Source organism: Culex quinquefasciatus, chromosome 2, assembly GCF_015732765.1.
Source record: "Culex quinquefasciatus strain JHB chromosome 2, VPISU_Cqui_1.0_pri_paternal, whole genome shotgun sequence".
Lineage (NCBI taxonomy): Eukaryota > Metazoa > Arthropoda > Insecta > Diptera > Culicidae > Culex > Culex quinquefasciatus.
The window spans coordinates 19,536,237-19,555,148 of NC_051862.1; the positions used below are offsets into that span (position 1 = coordinate 19,536,237).

Consider the following 18,912-nt stretch of genomic DNA (forward strand, 5'->3'; position numbering starts at 1 on the left):
AGACGGGATGGACCAAATTGGCCTATCCCATGTTCATGGCGAAGCCCGATTTTGAAATTTTGCTTTTTGCCTTCCTCACCTTACTGAGGAAAGGCTATAAAGTTACTCGAAAAATGAACTTATTAGTTAGACCTCGTAGACCCACCTTCACGTATACATATCGACTCAGAATCATGTTCTGAGCAAATGTCTGTGTGGATGTGTGTAGGTGGGTGGACAAAAAAAATGTCACGCGATTATCTCCAGACTGGATGAACGGATTTTGACCGTATCAGTCTCATTCGATCCGTCTTGGGGTCCCATAGGTCTCTATTTAAAATCAGCAAGTTTAGTTAAGTACTTAAAAAGTTATGCTAAAAAAACGATTTTGGCGAATGTCCGGAAGATTGTAAAAAGGGTGTTTTTTGCAAGAAAACCTATCATGTTATACATTTTCAGAAAGGTATTAAAAAGACCTTTGTAATGAGTCCAAAATATTGAAAATCTGACAACCCTATCAAAAGTGATAAGCACTTAAGTGTTATTTATACACTTTTTGGAGGCCGGATCTCAGATATTTCAATGAAAATGATGTCCGGGTCCATCATGCGACCTGTCGTTAGTTAGATAATGGAAAGACCTTCCAAATGAACCAAAAACATCGAAGATCTGACAACCTTATCAAAAGTTATCAGCACTTATGTGTTATTTATACACTTTTTGGAGGCCGGATTTCAGATGTTGTGATAAAAATATTGCCTGAATCATCCATGCGAACGATTGTTGGATAGGTTTTTTATCAGACCTTGCCGATGAGCCAGAAATATTTAAAGTCTGTGAACCCTATCAAAAGAAATGAGTAATAAAGTTGATTTGTTAAACATGTTGCTATTTTTACTGAATGTATTGACTTTATGAATATGAGGAAGGCACCAACCACCTACAGGTGGATTAAGTAACGTTTTTTTAAAATACAAAAAACAAAAATTGACGTTCTTTTATATGAAAAAAATAAAAATATATTTATCTTTTTTTAAAACTAAGTTTTTGAAAGTCGGCCTTCGTCATGTACACAGGACCGGTTTAACGAGTCTTCACCAGAATTTTGAGACGATTTGGTCAAAGGAGTGTTGAGATATTGTGGCACCCGTTTTATTGAAACTGCTAACTTAAAATATGTATATCTCGGTAATGGTACATCCAAATGTCTTTATATTTATTTTGTTAACAGATGAAAATGTACATTCAATTGCCCTGCAAAAAGATAATAAAAAGTTTAAATGTGTGCTCACACCAACCTCGGACATTTTTGACGGTTTACATGTATGTAACCCCTCAAGCATTGTAAAACGGAATCGACGTAACACCTTATAATGTGGCCCTCTTAAACCTTGCGGTTTCGTCAACGGATCCACAGGCGTGTATCGTTCTTTTTGCGACAAGACTCCGCCTCCCGGGTCTAAGTCCTAAGTGTGAAGGTATGGGCACGGGGAGAGGGCACCGAATACCTATATTTACACTTAGAATTAAGCATTGTAGTCATTAGTTTTCAAATCATCCAAATATTGAAGATATTTTTTTTTCGCCGAAAAAAAAACTTTTTGCGGTTCTGTACATTGGAATTCCACAAAAAATGAAAATAGATTTGATCGATCCCAGACATGCTGAATATGATTTTAAACGCAAGAAAATGCATTTCAGTTTGTTTTCAGTTGGTAAGACACCTATTTCCTTTACAATTTTGAAGTTTTTTGAAAAAATATTTATTTGCCCCCAGATTATTTGAACCGATTTTGAAGGGGGGGGGGGGGGAGGAAGGGTGACATAAACTTTGAAAAATATTTGCAATGGCCTAATTAGAAAATCGCCCATTTTTTCCGTGTACTAATTAATTCTGAGAAGTCCTCATCAATATTCACAACTTTGCCCAAGACACCAAATTGATCAGAAACTTTACTCAAAAGTTACAGATTTTAAATATTTACGTACCATTTTTGTATAGATAGCTGCCAAAATTGTATGGAGACTTTTATGGGTGAATCAAGGACACAAAATGGCTTCTTTGGCCATAGAAAAGCCCCCACAAAGTTTGAGCCAAATCAAAAAATATAAGTTAAATCTAAATTTCCGGGTTTGGTGAGCAATTGCTAATTTTGTAAAAAATGTTTTTTTGTTCGATCCCACTTTGAATCAACTTCCTCTACAATTTTTCATTTCAAGAAGTTAGTTTCCATTTCCTCAAAGTCACTTGCACTTTTCTCTTCCCAACACCGATCCAAACAACAATGACCACCCAATTGGATTGGCATCCTGCTGCACATTTCCCCTTATTCAAATGCCCTATCAAGCATAATACACAATTTATCAGCATTTCCCCCGCTCATCTTCTCCAACCCAACTCCTCCCATCGTTTCCCGCAAAAGTGCACCGGAAATGCGCTTCACCGTCATGTCCAGAGAGTCCAGAGAGCAGCAGCAGCAGCAGCAGCGGTGGCGGAAAATGCCATTTTTCCACACTTTCTTTTTTTTTCTTGCTGGCAACACTGCGCAGAAACTGCTCCTGCCAGGAATGTGTAACATTATGTAAATCAGCGTGAAGTGAGCATTTTCATGGCTTTCGCTACAAATGATGCACAATTTGGTTTTTTTCCTGTGCGGGGGGGTTTTTTTTCGTTCTTCAAGACTATTGTATTTGTGGTTGCGGGGTTGAATTTCCATTTGCATTCGATTTTCTTACCAGTTTCATTTACGGCGCACCAGCTTTTTATGGGTGGGGTGGGGTGAGGGGGGGGGGGGGAACGTCTGCTGAAGGATTGCATTCTGGGATTTGCTTTCGAGATAAGTCTTTCCCCTCCCGATTTTCCCGTTTTCTTGAATTGAAAGGAAGACGATGGTTTTGGGTTGGTGGTGTGAAAAATTGCATTCGTTTTGTTCAGTCAAGAGAGTGCCGGTTGCATGCCGTGCTTGTGGTTATTTTTCAGGTGAGGGAAGATAAAAATTGTAAACGAAAACCTTTTTACGTGATTGTTGGAAATGATTGTGATTTGGAAGGGGGAGAAAAAAGTCAGAAATCCTAAATTGAATCAATGGAAAATTTAAAAAAAAAGATCATCATCAAAGGAAAAAGTTATCAAATTTAACCCGTAGTCGACCATCTGTCACCCAACTGATGCGTTGCGATTTTATGCTACTGGCTACCAAAGTGTCCACTGGAATTCGGGGTGTAATAAAAGCTCATAAATAACGGTCCCACTTTGCCACCCCCCCAAACAGCAGACAGAGCGAGGCTGGCAGGCCGAAAAAACGTCGTCTGTCAGAAGGAAAAAGTCAGCCGGAAATACTCATCATCATCATCGCCGCCACGATCCATATGGGAGGGTGGTGGTCCTGGCAGTGTCGCCAGTCATTGGTCATCGCATCCATCATCGTGATCGTTGGATATTTTTGGAATGAACTTGATTAACCATTGTTAACGTGTAAATTTATCATTGATTTGTGTTCAAATTAAATTAGAATTTTTATAATCAAGAAACTGCAAAAAAATTAAAAACTCAAAAAAAAAATTGAAGTATTCAACCTTTTTCAAATGTTAATCCACATCCCAGTACTCTTTTTGTGGCGGACCAATAAAACAAAGACTGTTGCAATTTTAACGGGAATCTGCACCTCCCCAAAAAAATGCACTGCCTCGAAACACTGGACAAATGGGTGACAATATTTTCGGCTTCGTCCACAAATCATGGCGTGAGTGGGATGCAATTTTTCTAGACTTTCAACGGGCGCCAAAATGAAAAAAAAAACTTTCAAGCTTGGAAAGTTGGTGGAAATGGGAGATTTGAAAATATTCAGTCAAACACTTTATTTTGCTTTGAAACTTCATGATAAAAAATAATTAAAACTGTTTATTCAGATTTTCTCTTCCATGTACATTCATTATTGTAGCTTTCGCTATTCAGTGATTTCAAATGTAGGAGGTCCTACATGTACAAAAGGGAAAAGGGATACCTTAAAACTAACTTATAAACTATATAAAGAGCGGATCAATGCAGCTGAAGACTTCAATGATTTTTGTCGAAATTCGGCTTGATCGATCATTTTAATTTTTTTTATTTGTCTCAAACTTTGTTGAGGCATCCATATGACCAAAGAAGCTTTTTTGTGTCATTGGTTCACCCTTGCATGTCTCCATTTAATTTTGGCAGCTGTCCTTACAAAAATGATACGTATATATTCGAAAATCTGTAACTTTTGCATGAATTTTCTGATCAATTTGTTGACATCGGCATTGTCTTAGGTATTTTTGAGGAATATTCAGCGAAAAAAAGTAACACGGAAAATAAATTTTCCGATGTTATCAACTTTTTTGTCACAAAAACACGATTTCCCAAAATATTGTTTTGATTTTCGAGTTTTTTTTTCATATGTTTTATTAGACAAAACCCCGCAACTTATGAGCCATAGAAATAGACTTATAAACATCACGAGTTATCGCGATTTTAAGAAAAAAAAGTTTTGAAAAAGTTATTTTTGCAATTCCGTCGTGAAAATACTTACTTTTCCTGTCATTCTTGAACGACGAAATAGCCTACTTTTCTGTACCAAAAATAACAGAATCGAATAGCAACACTTTTCAAAATAAATGCTGAAAAGTTCTACTTTTCAGCACTCAAATGGATGCTGAAAAGTTGAACTTTTTAGCACTTGTTTCGAAAAGTAACATTTTTCAACATTTTTTTGATTTAAACGATTTATTGACAAAATACATGAAAATTTAACATAAAATTTCACTCAGTATGTGCTTTTTGGAATTGCAAAAAATGTTGTATGAAACTCGTTGCAAAACTTGATTTTTCAGCACTCTTCGTATTTATCTAACTCGGTGAACCTCGTTGGATAAATGTACGACTCGTGCTGAAAAAAATCCTCTTTTTGCAACTTGTTGCATAAACTACTATTTTGCGTTTCTCTTTGTTTCGTCGTCCGTGTCTGTCGCGGGTGACCATGAACGGCCATGATCAACTACGACCAACATTTTCAAATCTTTTTTTTTCGTAAAACCGCTATAACTCGTGATTTTTATAAGCAAACCCCTTTTGTCTATATATTAAAATTTTTGTAATTGTCTGTTCTACAACTTTGTAGAACATTGTTACACTCTAAAAAATAACCCTGCAAAGTTAGAAAAAACATGAAATTTTAAAATGAAAAATTTTGTTCTAAATGAAAAAATGACCCTTTCGGGTCAATGTAGATTCGAAAAGAACATTAAATTTCCCATAATGTTCCAATTTTTTTTTACAGTCGAGTAATGGAAAATGGGAGAATTTTCAAAAAAATTTAGTGTTTTTTTCGATGAAAAATACATTTTTTTCGGAATTCAGAGTACGCCATCAAATCGAGCGTCTAATTATACATAAAAGTCCCTTTGACACCAAATTTCTATCTCATCACCGTTTCAGGCTGCAAATTATTGAAAAACACCTCTTTTTTCGCATGTTCAAAAATGGAAGGGGTCGTACCGCCCCTCCGTCACGAGATATCAAAAAACGGACCTCGGATTCGTGATAAGGGACAAAAGTTACCCCTCAGGACAAAGGGTTACGCAAATCGAAGAGTGGTCGGGGCAACTTTTCCCGATTTCGTGTGAGTTTGTAGAGAATTACCCGGTTATCAAACGATCTGGATTTTTTCATATATTTCGAAAGTTGTACACATTTTTATGGAAATACTCAAATTTTTCACAAAACTACGTATTTTCGAAAAATTGCTCAAAATTTTAGTTGTTCACAATATGGGTATCAAATGGTCGAAATAATTTTAAAAAAATCTAAAGCTATTAAATTTAACATTTTACAAATACTCGAAATTGTAGCAAAATTACGTATTTTCTAAAAAATACCCAAAATTTCAAATTTTCCAAATTTATTACATTTGAAATGTTTGAAATAAATCCGTCATTTGTTACCCACTTGAAATTTTTAGTGTTTTTTTCGAAAATATTTAGTTTTGTGAAATTTTTGAGTATTTTCAAAAAAAGGTTGTTATAACATTCAAATTGTATGAAAAAAAAATCTGATCATTTTATATCCATACTGTGAAAAACTGAAATTCTGAGTATTTTTTCGAAAATATTTTGTTTTGTGAAATTTTTAATAATTTAAAAAAATGTTGTTATTTCATTCCAAATATATGAAAAAATTCCGATCATTTGGTACCCATATTGCAAAATCAAATATTTGTAGGTATTTTAGAGTGAAAAATTGCATTTTAGAAACACAGAAAAAAACGTATTTTTGTGAAAATTTTCATGTAAGTAAAATTGCAATGGATAGCTGCCATCATTCCGATTCCAAGACACTATAAATTTCCAAGACACTACAATTTAAAAAAAACGATTTAATCCCACCAGGGGTGAGATAGAGCCTTTCTTACTTAAGAATATAACTTCTTTCAATTCATAACATCGACTTGATACAAAACAAATCTTATAATGAAAGCAAGGTATTATTAATGATATGTTTTCTAAAAGAAATTAAAAACGCAATTTTCACCAATAAAATATAGCTTCGAATGCGCAAGTGACGACACACACCGCGGTTTTGGTGTTCTAGTTTTGGTACGAGCCCAAAAACCGAACAAAGCAGGCGCAAAGCAAAACCGAGTTAACCGCACAGTGGAAAGCTTGCCATTCAGCATCTATTTTTTTTTTTTTTCATAAAATTACTTTTATTAGGTCCTTTTGGGTACTGGGACCTGGTTAGGACCGAGTCGGCTTTTGTAATTACATTTGACTTAATAATTACAGAGGATCTTGTGTCATTCAGCATCTATAAAAGTGAGAGAGTCAGAGATAGATATTTTTACAACCGCACCACTACACACTCAATCGCAATACCTTAGGTAGATAGCCATTGGCGTCGCGAGCATTGAAAACTTTGAAAACGATATAAAGCTTAGAAGCTTCGAAAGCTCCTATTGGAATCCAATGAACTCTGTTAAATAAAACGACACGACAAATGAAGCCTACTTAAAGGCGATTTAAGGAGCACACGGGAAACAAATTGTTTGTACGTGGATGAATGTCCTATGTCAAAAAAGTTTTTGCATAAACATTGGACAGTTATGCAAAAACGGACAGAGCAAAAGAAACCGAAAAGCTACGATATCTTACATGTTGAAGGAAACATCGGTAGACAAGCTACTACAAACGAGTATAAGTCGAACCAAAACATATGTGCGCCAGCTTTCTAGCGCCAGTATTCGAAGTTCAACTTGACAACTTGGCGACGAAGCGTCGAAAATCAATGCAGTGTAATTTTTTGGCGATTTTTACGATTAATATTCATGCTGTATCGTCTTATTTACGAAGATGAAAATGACGTCCAGCCATAAAGTAAAACCTATACCTTTCTTTAGTAAGAAAGGCAAAAGATAAACTTTATCTATGAGGACCCCAACCAGGTCAAATACGACCAATTTTTCTTAAATCAGTTCATCCTGTGCTTAGATAATTGAGTCAGTTTATTGGTCACATATACACACACACAGACATTTGTTCAGTTTTCGATTCTGAGTCGATAGGTATACATGAAGGTGGGTCTACGAGTTTTCTGTTAAAATTTCATTTTTAGAGCCGGGTTATAGCCTTACCTCAGTGAGGAAGGCAAAATTACTGTAGTAAATTTAGGTAAAGTTCACCATTTTCATTTTTTTTTTCAAGTGGTAGACATTGCCACTACTTAAAAAACTTCAACATGAACAAGTTTCCCATGATTTTAAAAATCTTGGATTTACAAAATAAATATTTTTTTCTCTTGAATTGGTTGATGTTTTTACCTTTCGTTGTTTATTATTTATTAATTTCAGGGATTTTTTTCATAAGAAAATTTCAGGTTGTTTTTAATAAAAAGTTTTTGAATTTTTCACTGACTACTGAGTCGTGAAACTACTAAATTGAGTTATACGATCGAGAACAACATTTCATAATTAGAAGGATTAAAAATTAGAAAATATATCTACTAAGAAAGTTTGCTATAACCGTACCAATAAATACCTTCTGAAAACAATTCCAATTTCATACCACGCAAATGAAAACTATTGCAATATGAAATTCCCTAACAGCAGGAGCAGCAGCAGCGCGTTTGGCAAATATTTCACCTCGGGGCAACTAAACATTTCAACCGCCACCCAGAAAAGGAATTTAATATATTTCCCCCATGGTGAGGTGATGCATCCCTCACCGAAACAAAAAAAAAAGTAACACTCACATCCTGATCCTGAAATCCTGGCTAACCAAACCGAGCTCTAACCTCAATCATTCGCATACCTCGGTCTCGTCCTGACGTTCTGGGCACCGACGGCGGGGGAACATTTTAATTTGTAGCAAAAATGCGGCGTGTGTTCATAACTATTAATATGAGTGCTTCAGAGTGGATGAGTTGAGGGATAAGGGGGTTCAGGTCCCAGGGATCAGGATTCATAACGTGCATTCCGGGAGCGATTTGCATCACTCAGTTGCTTCACCCGCACCCTCTATCTCGGTGGACCCCTGAGCAGTTTCGAGATCAAAAGCACTGCTCCACCTGGCTCATGACTAACTGGGCTCTCTCAGGTGCTATAGTTTCTGGACGAAACTATTCAGCCAGCCAGCCTGCCAGCCTGCAGGTAGCAATGCAAAGAATTTGATTAAACCATAAATCCAACCGAGCGTTCCCTGTTCACTTTGTCTCCGAACCGGACTTTGGGTTTGAGCTGAGACTTGCAGGTTGGACGAGCCAGAATGCTCATTTCACTGGAAATATGGTTTCATCCACTGGAAATGACTGTCTCAAACTGGACAAGGAATGAGGGGTTCATCTGGAAAGGCAAGCTGGTGAAGACATTTTTCTGAAAAAATGTTTTTCATTCTGTCAACTTTATAAATTTTTCATTAGAATTTTGTTAAAAGATCAGAAACTTGAACAGCTTTATTCCACTAAATTTACTAAATTAAATAAGGTATAGCAACAGGTTTTTTTTGCGAGTGTTTTAATGTTTTCCGTTTCATTTTTCAACCAACTTTATTTCCATCCATTGAGATAAATGTATTAGTCACAGCTGTAAGGATCCCCCAAAACTCTGTACTGCACTTACAAAACCTATTGTTAACCGACAACTAAAGAAATAAACAGAATTGAATTGAATAAATAAAGTAAATTATAGGAAAAGTCTTAACTTGGGCAAAACATGAAAACTAATAGTTCTTTTCATGTGAATATCATGATTAAGGCCAATGTAGAATCTTGAGGTTCATTTTATTTTTCCATCTAAGTCATTAAGTTAATTTTATGTTATTGGTAGGAGGGGAGAGTGGGGCAAGAATCCCAAGTAACATTTTTTTCCAGGAGTTCTACAAGAGCTCTTCAAGATAGCTACAGCATAGCAGTTTGGACCGCGGTAGGATAAAATTCTCTTCAAAACTTCTTCAGGAGATTGGAAGAGTACTTGAAGAGAGTTTTATCCTACCGCGGTCCAAACTGCTATGCTGTAGCTATCTTGAAGAGCTCTTGTAGAACTCCTGGAAAAAATGTTACTTGGGATATTATATGAGACAAGAGGAACAATCGCTCGTACGATCGTTATTCTCTCAATGTTGATATTTCCAGTATGCGGATTCGTTACTAGAAATGCAATTTGTTGATTCTACTACCACATAACCGCTATTACGACGTAAACGCCACTGGACACTAGATTGAATGGTGTTAGTCAAAATACTTTGTTTCATGGGTTCGTTTTTAAGTTCATTTTATCAAAATGCCATTTTTTCTAGATGAGTAGTGATCCTACCAATGACTTGCACCTATTATGAAGTATGTTTTATCATTTGCTTATTTGAGAGATTTAAAAAATCTTGTGAGGGTTGGGCAAGTGTACCATATTTTAGTGGGAAATAAATGCATAAAAGTACTTAAAACGGACAAAAAACATAAATAAATGTCCATAAAACATATGGTTGTATTAAAATATCCTACAGATATTTAACGTTTTAATTGGTTTTAACGAGCATTTCCTTAGCTTGTTACACTTGCCCCACCTTCCCCTACAAGTTTGAGAAAAAAGTATTTTGTTTTTTACGATTTCAGTCTGATTTAAGGTAGATTTCAAGTAATGAACTGATTGAACAACACTTTATTTTACATTGAAATGATGTAAAAAAGTTTAAAAGAGCAACATTTTGTTAAGTAAATTTTCAGCTAAACTAAATTAGATTTTCATCTGCTTGTAAAATGGCTGGATGTTGAATATATTTTGCGCTATTTAATTCTATCTGGGAATAAAAAAGGGCTTCCAAATAATCATAAAATTATCAGATATGCTAGAAATTAAATAATGTCTAAGAATTCATTAAAATCAGGTATGAGTCAAGATTAATGTCACTGACATGATGTCATGACTGACAGGATTATATAATTTTTTAAGACTTTTGTTTTGGTGAACAAAAAAAATGAAATTAGCATGGTTATATGCCAATCAGTATTAAAATTTTAGCAGAATTATTTTTTTTTGCAGTGAATACATTTTTTCCCCGGGAATTATTGAAAAATGTTTGGGCATTTTTTAAATGAAAATCTAAATAAAATGTTTTCAGTTCCCTCAAAAACAGAATAAGATTGTTCGAACTTCCAAATACAATTTAATAATGCAATTCTCTACGTTAACGTTGGCAAAGTATTAGGTCTCAGAAAAATGGCTTAGCAGCACTAAAAATTCGAATTTTTGTTTTATCAAAAATCAATTTACATTAAATTACTGAAAAAAACTCATTTCTTCGAAATATTTTGATTTGCTCTCTAAGACCATAAACAGCAATCTCAATTTTAATTTTTGAGTTGACTTTACTTTACTGAACCAATTTTTTTCAAATATTTTTTTAAATTTTTTGAATTGACTCAAACTTTGTGGGGGCCTTCCCTATGACCAAACCAGCTATTTTGTGTCATTGGTTCACCCATACAAGTCTCCATACAATTTTGGCTGCTGTCCATACAAAAATGGTATATACATATTCAAACAGTTGTAACTTTTGACTGAATTTTCTGATCAATTTGGTGTCTTGGGCAAAGTTGTAGGTATTGTTGAGTACTTTTGAGAAAAAAATAGGTACACGGAAAAAATGAAGATTTTTTTATCAACCTTTTTTTTAACTAAAACTCAATTTCCCAAAATACGGTTTGTTTTATTTTCAAGATTTTTTGATATGTTTTAGAGGACAAAAATCCGAAACTTTTGAGCCATAGAAAATCATGGTCAAAAAATCTGCCGCCGAGTTATTAATATTTGAAAAAATAGGGGTAATTCTCTACCAACTCACACAGCAGTTGCCCCGACCCCTCTTCGATTTGCGTGAAACTTTGTCCTAAGGGGTAACTTTTGTCCCTGATCACGAATCCGAGGTCCGTTTTTTGATATCTCGTGACGGAGGGGCGGTACGACCCCTTCCATTTTTGAACATGTGAAAAAGAGGTGTTTTTCAATAATTTGCAGCCTGAAACGGTGATGAGATAGAAATTTGGTGTCAAAGGGACTTTTGTGTAAAATTAGACGCCCGATTTGATGGCGTACTCAGAATTCCAAATAAACGTATTTTCATCGAAAAAACACTAAAAAGTTTTAAAAATTCTCCCATTTTCCGTTACTCGACTGTAAAAATTTTTGGAACATGTCATTTTATGGGAAATTTAATGTACTTTTCGAATCTACATTGTCCCAGAAGGGTCATTTTTCATTTAGAACAAAATTTTTCATTTTAAAATTTCGTGTTTTTTCTAACTTTGCAGGGTTATTTTTTAGAGTGTAACAATGTTCTACAAAGTTGTAGAGCAGACAATTACAAAAATTTTGATATATAGACATAAGGGGTTTGCTTATAAACATCACGAGTTATCGCGATTTTACGAAAAAAAGTTTTGAAAAAGTTGGTCGTCATCGATCATGGCCATTCATGGTCACCCGCGACAGACACGGACGACGAAACAAAGAGAAACGCAAAAAGTAACTTTTTCAAAACTTTTTTTCGTAAAATCGCGATAACTCGTGATGTTTCTAAGCAAACCCTTATGTCTATATATCAAAATTTTTGTAATTGTCTGCTCTACAACTTTGTAGAACATTGTTACACTCTAAAAATAACCTTGCAAAGTTAGAAAAACACGACATTTTAAAATGAAAATTTTGTTCTAAATGAAAAATGACCCTTCTGGGACAATGTAGATTCGAAAAGAACATTAAATTTCCCATAAAATGACATGTTCCAAAAATTTTACAGTCGAGTAACGGAAAATGGGAGAATTTTAAAACTTTTTAGTGTTTTTTCGATGAAAAATACGTTTATTCGAATTCTGAGTACGCCATCAAATCGGGCGTCTAATTTTACATAAAAGTCCCTTTGACACCAAATTTCTATCTCATCACCGTTTCTGGCTGCAAATTATTGAAAACACCTCTTTTTCGCATGTTCAAAAATGGAAGGGGTCGTACCGCCCCTCCGTCACGAGATATCAAAAAACGGACCTCGGATTCGTGATCAGGGACAAAAGTTACCCCTTAAGACAAAGTTTCACGCAAATCGAAGAGGGGTCGGGGCAACTTTTCCCGATTTCGTGTGAGTTGGTAGAGAATTACCCATAGATATTTTTGGAAAAAATCGAAGTTTTATGCAAAAACAAGTTTGACGTAATTTTATAATGCAAAATTAAATTTGCAATCGAAAACCACTTCAGAGATTTTTTGATAAAGGGCTCCGTTTTCAAGATATAGCCACCGAAAGTTTGATTTTAGCGCAATATTTGCAGTTTTTCAATTTTTAAAAATAGTGACCATAAGTGACCAGTTCTAAAAATATTTTTTTTGAGAAGTTCAGAAAGTTTGCTATAAAATTGTCTAAGGACATTGAAGATTGGAACTCGGGTTGCTGAGATAGAGCCGCTTTAAGAAAATGAAACAGGAAAATTTAAGTTTTCTAAATCTCACCAATACAACGCACCATTTTCTAATGATGATATCTCAGCAACTAATGGTCTGATTTTCAATGTCAAAACATGAAACATTCGTAATTTTTCCGGTTTTTTCGAAAAAAATATTGTGAAAATTTTTAAATCAAGACTAACATTTTAAAAGGGCCAAACATTGAATATTACGCCCATTTAAAATGCTAGTCTTGATTAAAAAAAAATCAAAATATTTTTTTCGAAGAGATCGGAATATTTTTCATGTATTAACATTGAAAATCGGACCATTAATTGCTGAGATATCGTCATTAGAAAATGGTGGGCTGTTTTGATGAGATTTAGAAAACTTCAATTTTCGTGTTTCATTTTCTTAAAGCGGCTCTATCTCAGCAACCCGAGGTCCAATCTTCAATGTCTTTTAGAATTCTTTAAAGGAAATTTTTTGAACTTTTCAAAAAAAAATATTTTTAAAAATGGTCACTCAAGGTCACTATTTTTAAAAATCGAAAAACTGCAAATATTTCGCTAAAATAAAACTTTCGGTGGCTATGTCTTGAAAACAGAGCCCTTTATCAAAAAATCTGTGCAGTGGCTTTCGATTACAAATTCAATTTTGCATCAAAAAATAACGTCAAATTTGTTTTTGCATGAAATTTCGTTTTTTTTTTCTCCAAAAATCACTATTTTTTCAATAATTCATAACTCGGTGGCATATTTTTTTGACCATGTTTCTCTATGGCTCAAAAGTTGCGGATTGTTTTCTCCTAAAAAATATAAAAAAATCTCAAAAATCATAAAATACGTATTTTGGGAAATTGAGTTTTAGTAAAAAAAAAGTTGATTAAAAATTCTGCAAATTTTATTTTCCGTGTACCTATTTTTTTTTCAAAAGTCCTCAACAATACCTACAACTTTGCCCAAGACACCAAATTGATCAGAAAATTCAGTCAAAAGTTAAAACTTTTTGAATATTTACATACCATTTTTGTATGGACAGCAGCCAAAATTGTATGGAGTCTTGTATGGGTGAACCAATGACACAAAATAGCTTCTTTAGTCATAGGGAAGGCCTTCACAAAGTTTGAGCCAAATAAAAAAAAATAAAATCCATTTCCGGTTTTGGTAGAGAATTGCTCATGGACAACCTTCATCCAAATAAAAAAAAAATGAACTATTAATCAAAGTGTAATTTTCGTCGGTGAGTCCACTAATAATATTGGGTAAAATTTCTATTATGAAAATACTGCAACTCTAGAAATACGTTTAATAAATATTGAGTGCAGAGAAACTTAATATTTTAGTGTTAAACAAAGATTTTGGTACATTCAGTTGCACAAAAAATTTAACCTTTTTCTGGACGAAAGTCATGTGATTGACTTGATGTAAATTTTCGTCATAATTTCCTTTGTTTGCCTTCAGATTGTTGTTGATTCTCAATTTCTATCACTTTATCTACATTACTTCTCTCTTTCTCGCCCAGATCATCGGCGCCGGGCTGTTCGCCTTCTCGATCTACATCCGGGCCGAGCCGGGAATCGACGAGTGGATCCGGCTGCTGGACATCTACGAGTACTACATCGGGGTGTACATCCTGATCGGGGCCGGCGCCCTCGTCATGATTTTCTCCTTCCTGGGCTGCTGTTCGGCCCTGATGGAACACTCGGCGGCACTGTACGCGGTAAGTTCCATTTTCCGACTGTTAATTTACCGACTTAAATGAAGGGGGAGGGAAAAACGCATAAAATATCGAGAAATTTTCCCAACAGCTGTTTTCCGACGTCTCTCTGTTTCAAGAGAAAATATTGTCCCCCCTGCTATCAGTTGGAAAACATTTGTTCAAAAACTATAAATATTATCATTTTATTGCAACCCAGGTCCTGGAAGTCGTTCCTATAGGAGCAGTGCTTGAACTCTTGGACTCCCCCACATTTCTAACATATTGCATTCCACGTGCATCCTGAGGGGGGTGGGAGGGTGAAAAAGTCATGCTCTTTCTCGGGGAGTGAGGTCCAGTCTCGTGGGTGCGAGATGCATACACACACACTCACACTTTGTCGATAGGGGTCTCTCGTGCTGAATTGCGTGGGTGGGATTTTGAAGGCATGGGCGTCCCAACAAAGTTTGATTTTTTGATAGAGAATTTTCATATTTTATACGAAATTCAATTAAGTTGCATAAAATTTCAATAAAAATAATATTTTTGCTCCGCCAATGCCCAAAGCAGCTAGTGCGACTCCACGATGTCGTCGGTCGACCCTCTCTCCGGAATGGCGTCATGTGTCCGGTCTCCACGGTGGTCCTAGTGAAAGTACCCCCATCCCACAAAAAAAAACAAGGACACTGGAAGCAAAGTTCTATTCCCAACTGCCGGTTGGCGATGGTGTTGTCCAGGGTGAAAAATGATGTTATGCGAACACTGCCACAGTAATTAGTGCAAGTTTTTATTTGCTCCAGTGTGTTTGGCCCCTGAAGTTGAACTCCACGTTATGGCCTCGTTTGGCGTTACGGACCTCAACGACAACTTTAGACTCCATTGGTCTTCGGCAAAAGCAACACTTTGTGAAATTTATTGTACAATTGGTGAGCAGAGATAGGACACTTCTCGGTACTTCACCTTAACAAGATCTGAGAACCTTCCCCGAACCATCAGACGGACAATAATTTCAATTACTGCTACAACAAAACAAGCTTGCTCGGACGAGCAAGTTTAATGAGGATTCCAGCTTCCAGCAACCCTTGCTGATGGATGACTTTCTTCGTAAGACATAAAGTAACTTTCATGTCAACGGCCAACACAAAAAGGTACTGTCCAATTGACCTGTCAAGTGTAAAGATTACCTTGCCGTCATGTCCTGGCGCTGGAGAAGCTGCTAAACCAGCAGCCTGAGGGGTCGCTCTTTCTTGGCACGAGTCGAGGACACACGGTTGGTGCATTGTCTATGTGTCTGCAGCGGAAATTAAAGTCTGGTCCGGTCGATTTAGTTTGCCTGCTTTGCAGGAGGGGAAAAGGCATTGTTGTTGTGGTTTGTGGTCTCGGACATAATCAGGGATTATTTTCAAGGAACGAAATGAAACAGTGAAGTTGAAGTGAGTGAGAATAATTATAGTTTGCAGTTAATTTTATATTCTAGATTTGGACCTATGAATCTTTAAATTGGTAAAAAGTATTAAATGTTTGGAGGTTGTGTGGCGGCGTTGATCGGAGTGAAAAAGAGCCAAATTCAGGAAATTTCGCAGAAATTCTCTTTAATTTTACAAAATTGGGCAGATCTCTGCATATATTGAACCAAAACTGATACATTTTCAAGGGAACTAATTCTGCAAACTATTCTTTACTATGTGATTGAATCGAAAATGTTATGAAATATAGCTGACGATTGAAAAGATAAATTTGGAAAATTATTGAATAATAAAAAGATTTTTAATGTTTGGATTGTTTATTGCTGAAACTTGTATTCGGGCAATATGTTGCTGTATTTTCATAATAAATTGTTCAAAAAAAAGATTTTTATGCTGTAGTATAAGTTCTTCAAAGTTTGATTTTGAGGTTATTTTAAAATTAAATAAAGCGTCTCCCAAGATAAAAAAATAATGAAAGTGTACATAAACCCATCGATTTTCATAGACTTTTCTATAGAAATTTCCTAAGAATCGACAAAAATCCTGTTCAAAAAATTTCCTGTGAATCTGTCTAAGAAAAATTGAAGATTGGACCTCTAGTTGAGTACAAAAGAAGAAGAAACAGGAAAATTGAAGTTTCCTTAGCCTCAACAACCCCCATTTCAAAATCTCAGCAACTAGGGGAAATATACTCATTTTAATCACACTAAGCCATTCGATGAATTATCATTACTTTTGCGTTTTCCGCTATTAAATCAACAATGATGAGTTGCTGAAATGATGATGGTAACATTCATCAGGAATTGGTGACAGATTTTGTGTCTAAAAAAGTGATTAATTTTACCCCAAAAAATACGAATTTTCATCAGTTTTTGATGAATACTCATAAGTTCAGATTTTTACACATTTTTTATGTAATATTACAAAAAAAAGAGGTAATATTCAACCTACCAAATTTTCAACATTCAAAAATTCAACTTTTTTTCTGTGTATTTACTACTTTGTAACATTTAAAACATTTTATTTAAGCTGTAATTCATGATCAAAGTGCTGAAAGGCCGATAATAGAAATAATGGTACAATTTCCAATGTTAAAATTTTTCTGATACTTTCAAAATAAAATGTAATACATAAAACGTCCATTTCAAATGTCAATCTTAATTTCAAAATTTTCTAATTCTTCAAAAGAGAATCATCGTTAATTAATTTTTTATAAAAATTAGAATTGGAGAAAATAAAAAAAAATATTTTATTCAAGATTTAATTGTAAATTAAATAAACATATTGCTGGATTGCTTTAATTTTTTTAAACGTATTTATTTTTCTCACCTTCCTTCCTCCTTAAAGTAATCAATAAATCTCAGAATTACTGAGTTGTTCATTTTTCTTAGCTAAGATTACAAAATTCTCGTATTATACTTATTTTTAGGTGCCAATTCGATAGACATTTCAAAAAAATAATTTTTGAATAGTTTGTTATCGACTTGCATACGTTTTTCAGTGAAAATATCTGACAATAATTGGTTTTGTTTAACAACCTGACCTCTTGAAAGAGCAATTCTCCCTGGAAATTTAATTTTTGATTTCTCAATTTGAATTAACCCTCTACTGCCCATTTTTTTTCAAAAATACTTATTTTTCCTGTATTCAGGAGGTCATTTTGAGCAACTTTTGTTCTACAAAAAAATTACTTCTCTTTTTTATATTTTTCTTGTTTTATTTTTAGTATTTTAATTTGCATTTATCTTGTTTAGTTTATGTTTGTTTTAAGTAGTATTTGGCCTATTCTACCATCTAATATAATAACATTTTGCCTATCTATTATTTTCACGTTTTTACAGTCACCTTTTTCAATTTTTTGCATGTTTTTCACATTTCCAGCTACAGAATGGCACCATCATCATTTAAATTGCAAAAAAAAAATGCGTAGACGCGTAGTCTGGACAGTACAAAAATAACTGCAAACTTCTTTTTACTGAAAACATTGGAAATGTTAGTGAAAAACACAGCCAAAGTTGACCCCTAAAAAATGACATTTTTAAAAGCATTGGCAAAGTCATATAAAACAAGTAAAACTTCCAACCCTGAAATTTTCTAAAATTTTATGAGTTCTTCTTATCAATGCTTTTTAAAGATCAAAAATCGGTTGAAAAATTGATTTTTGGCGATTTTTTAGATCGAAGCCCGTCTAAAGGTCAAATTCCTTTGACAGTGTTGCCAATTTTTCAGAATAATGAGTTTTGAAAGAAAAAAATTACAAAAATATCGTGACTATATTCTTTGATGTTTACAGTCCACACTCCACAAAATTCCACTTCGGATAATCGAATAACGATTATCCGAAAAAAAAGAACACAAAGAAGAAATAATTGAAAAAGTACACACATAATTTCACCTAAATAAAAAAAATCGTTGTCTGAAGAATGATAAGATTGCTTAATTTTTTTTCAAATTGTTTCAAAAAATCACTTAAAAATAAATAAATTGAAATATTTACTAAACATTTGTCACTTAAAAAAAATTAAAAAAAAGAAAATATTGCGCAATTCTCACTAACTTGGACTTCGCACTAAATTATTGCTATCGATCGCACTATTGCGACTTGTCAAACTGGCTTGGGAAATTTTAATTTTCTCAAAAAATGATCAAAGCGAGCCGATGTTGCTCACCTGTCAATCGCAATTTTAAAGTGCGAATGTCCAGTTTGGTGGAAACTGCGACTGGAAATGTAAATAAACAACTGCTGGTTGCCTAGTTTTTGGAAATTTTGTTGTCAAAAGTGCGAGAGAAAAGTGCGGGCCAAATCCAAGTTACAGTGCAAGGATCAA

The 18,912-nt window shown here is 34.5% G+C and overlaps 1 protein-coding gene across 1 annotated transcript in view; it reads left to right on the top strand.

The window, feature by feature from the left end:
- The window catches only part of LOC6051224 (tetraspanin-2A), a 108,195-nt gene that overhangs the window by 46,822 nt on the left and 42,461 nt on the right, over positions 1–18,912 (top strand). The window contains exon 3 of the mRNA XM_038254638.1: positions 14,445–14,642. Coding sequence (XP_038110566.1) covers positions 14,445–14,642 — 198 coding nt within the window. The remainder of the gene's footprint in view (positions 1–14,444; positions 14,643–18,912) is intronic.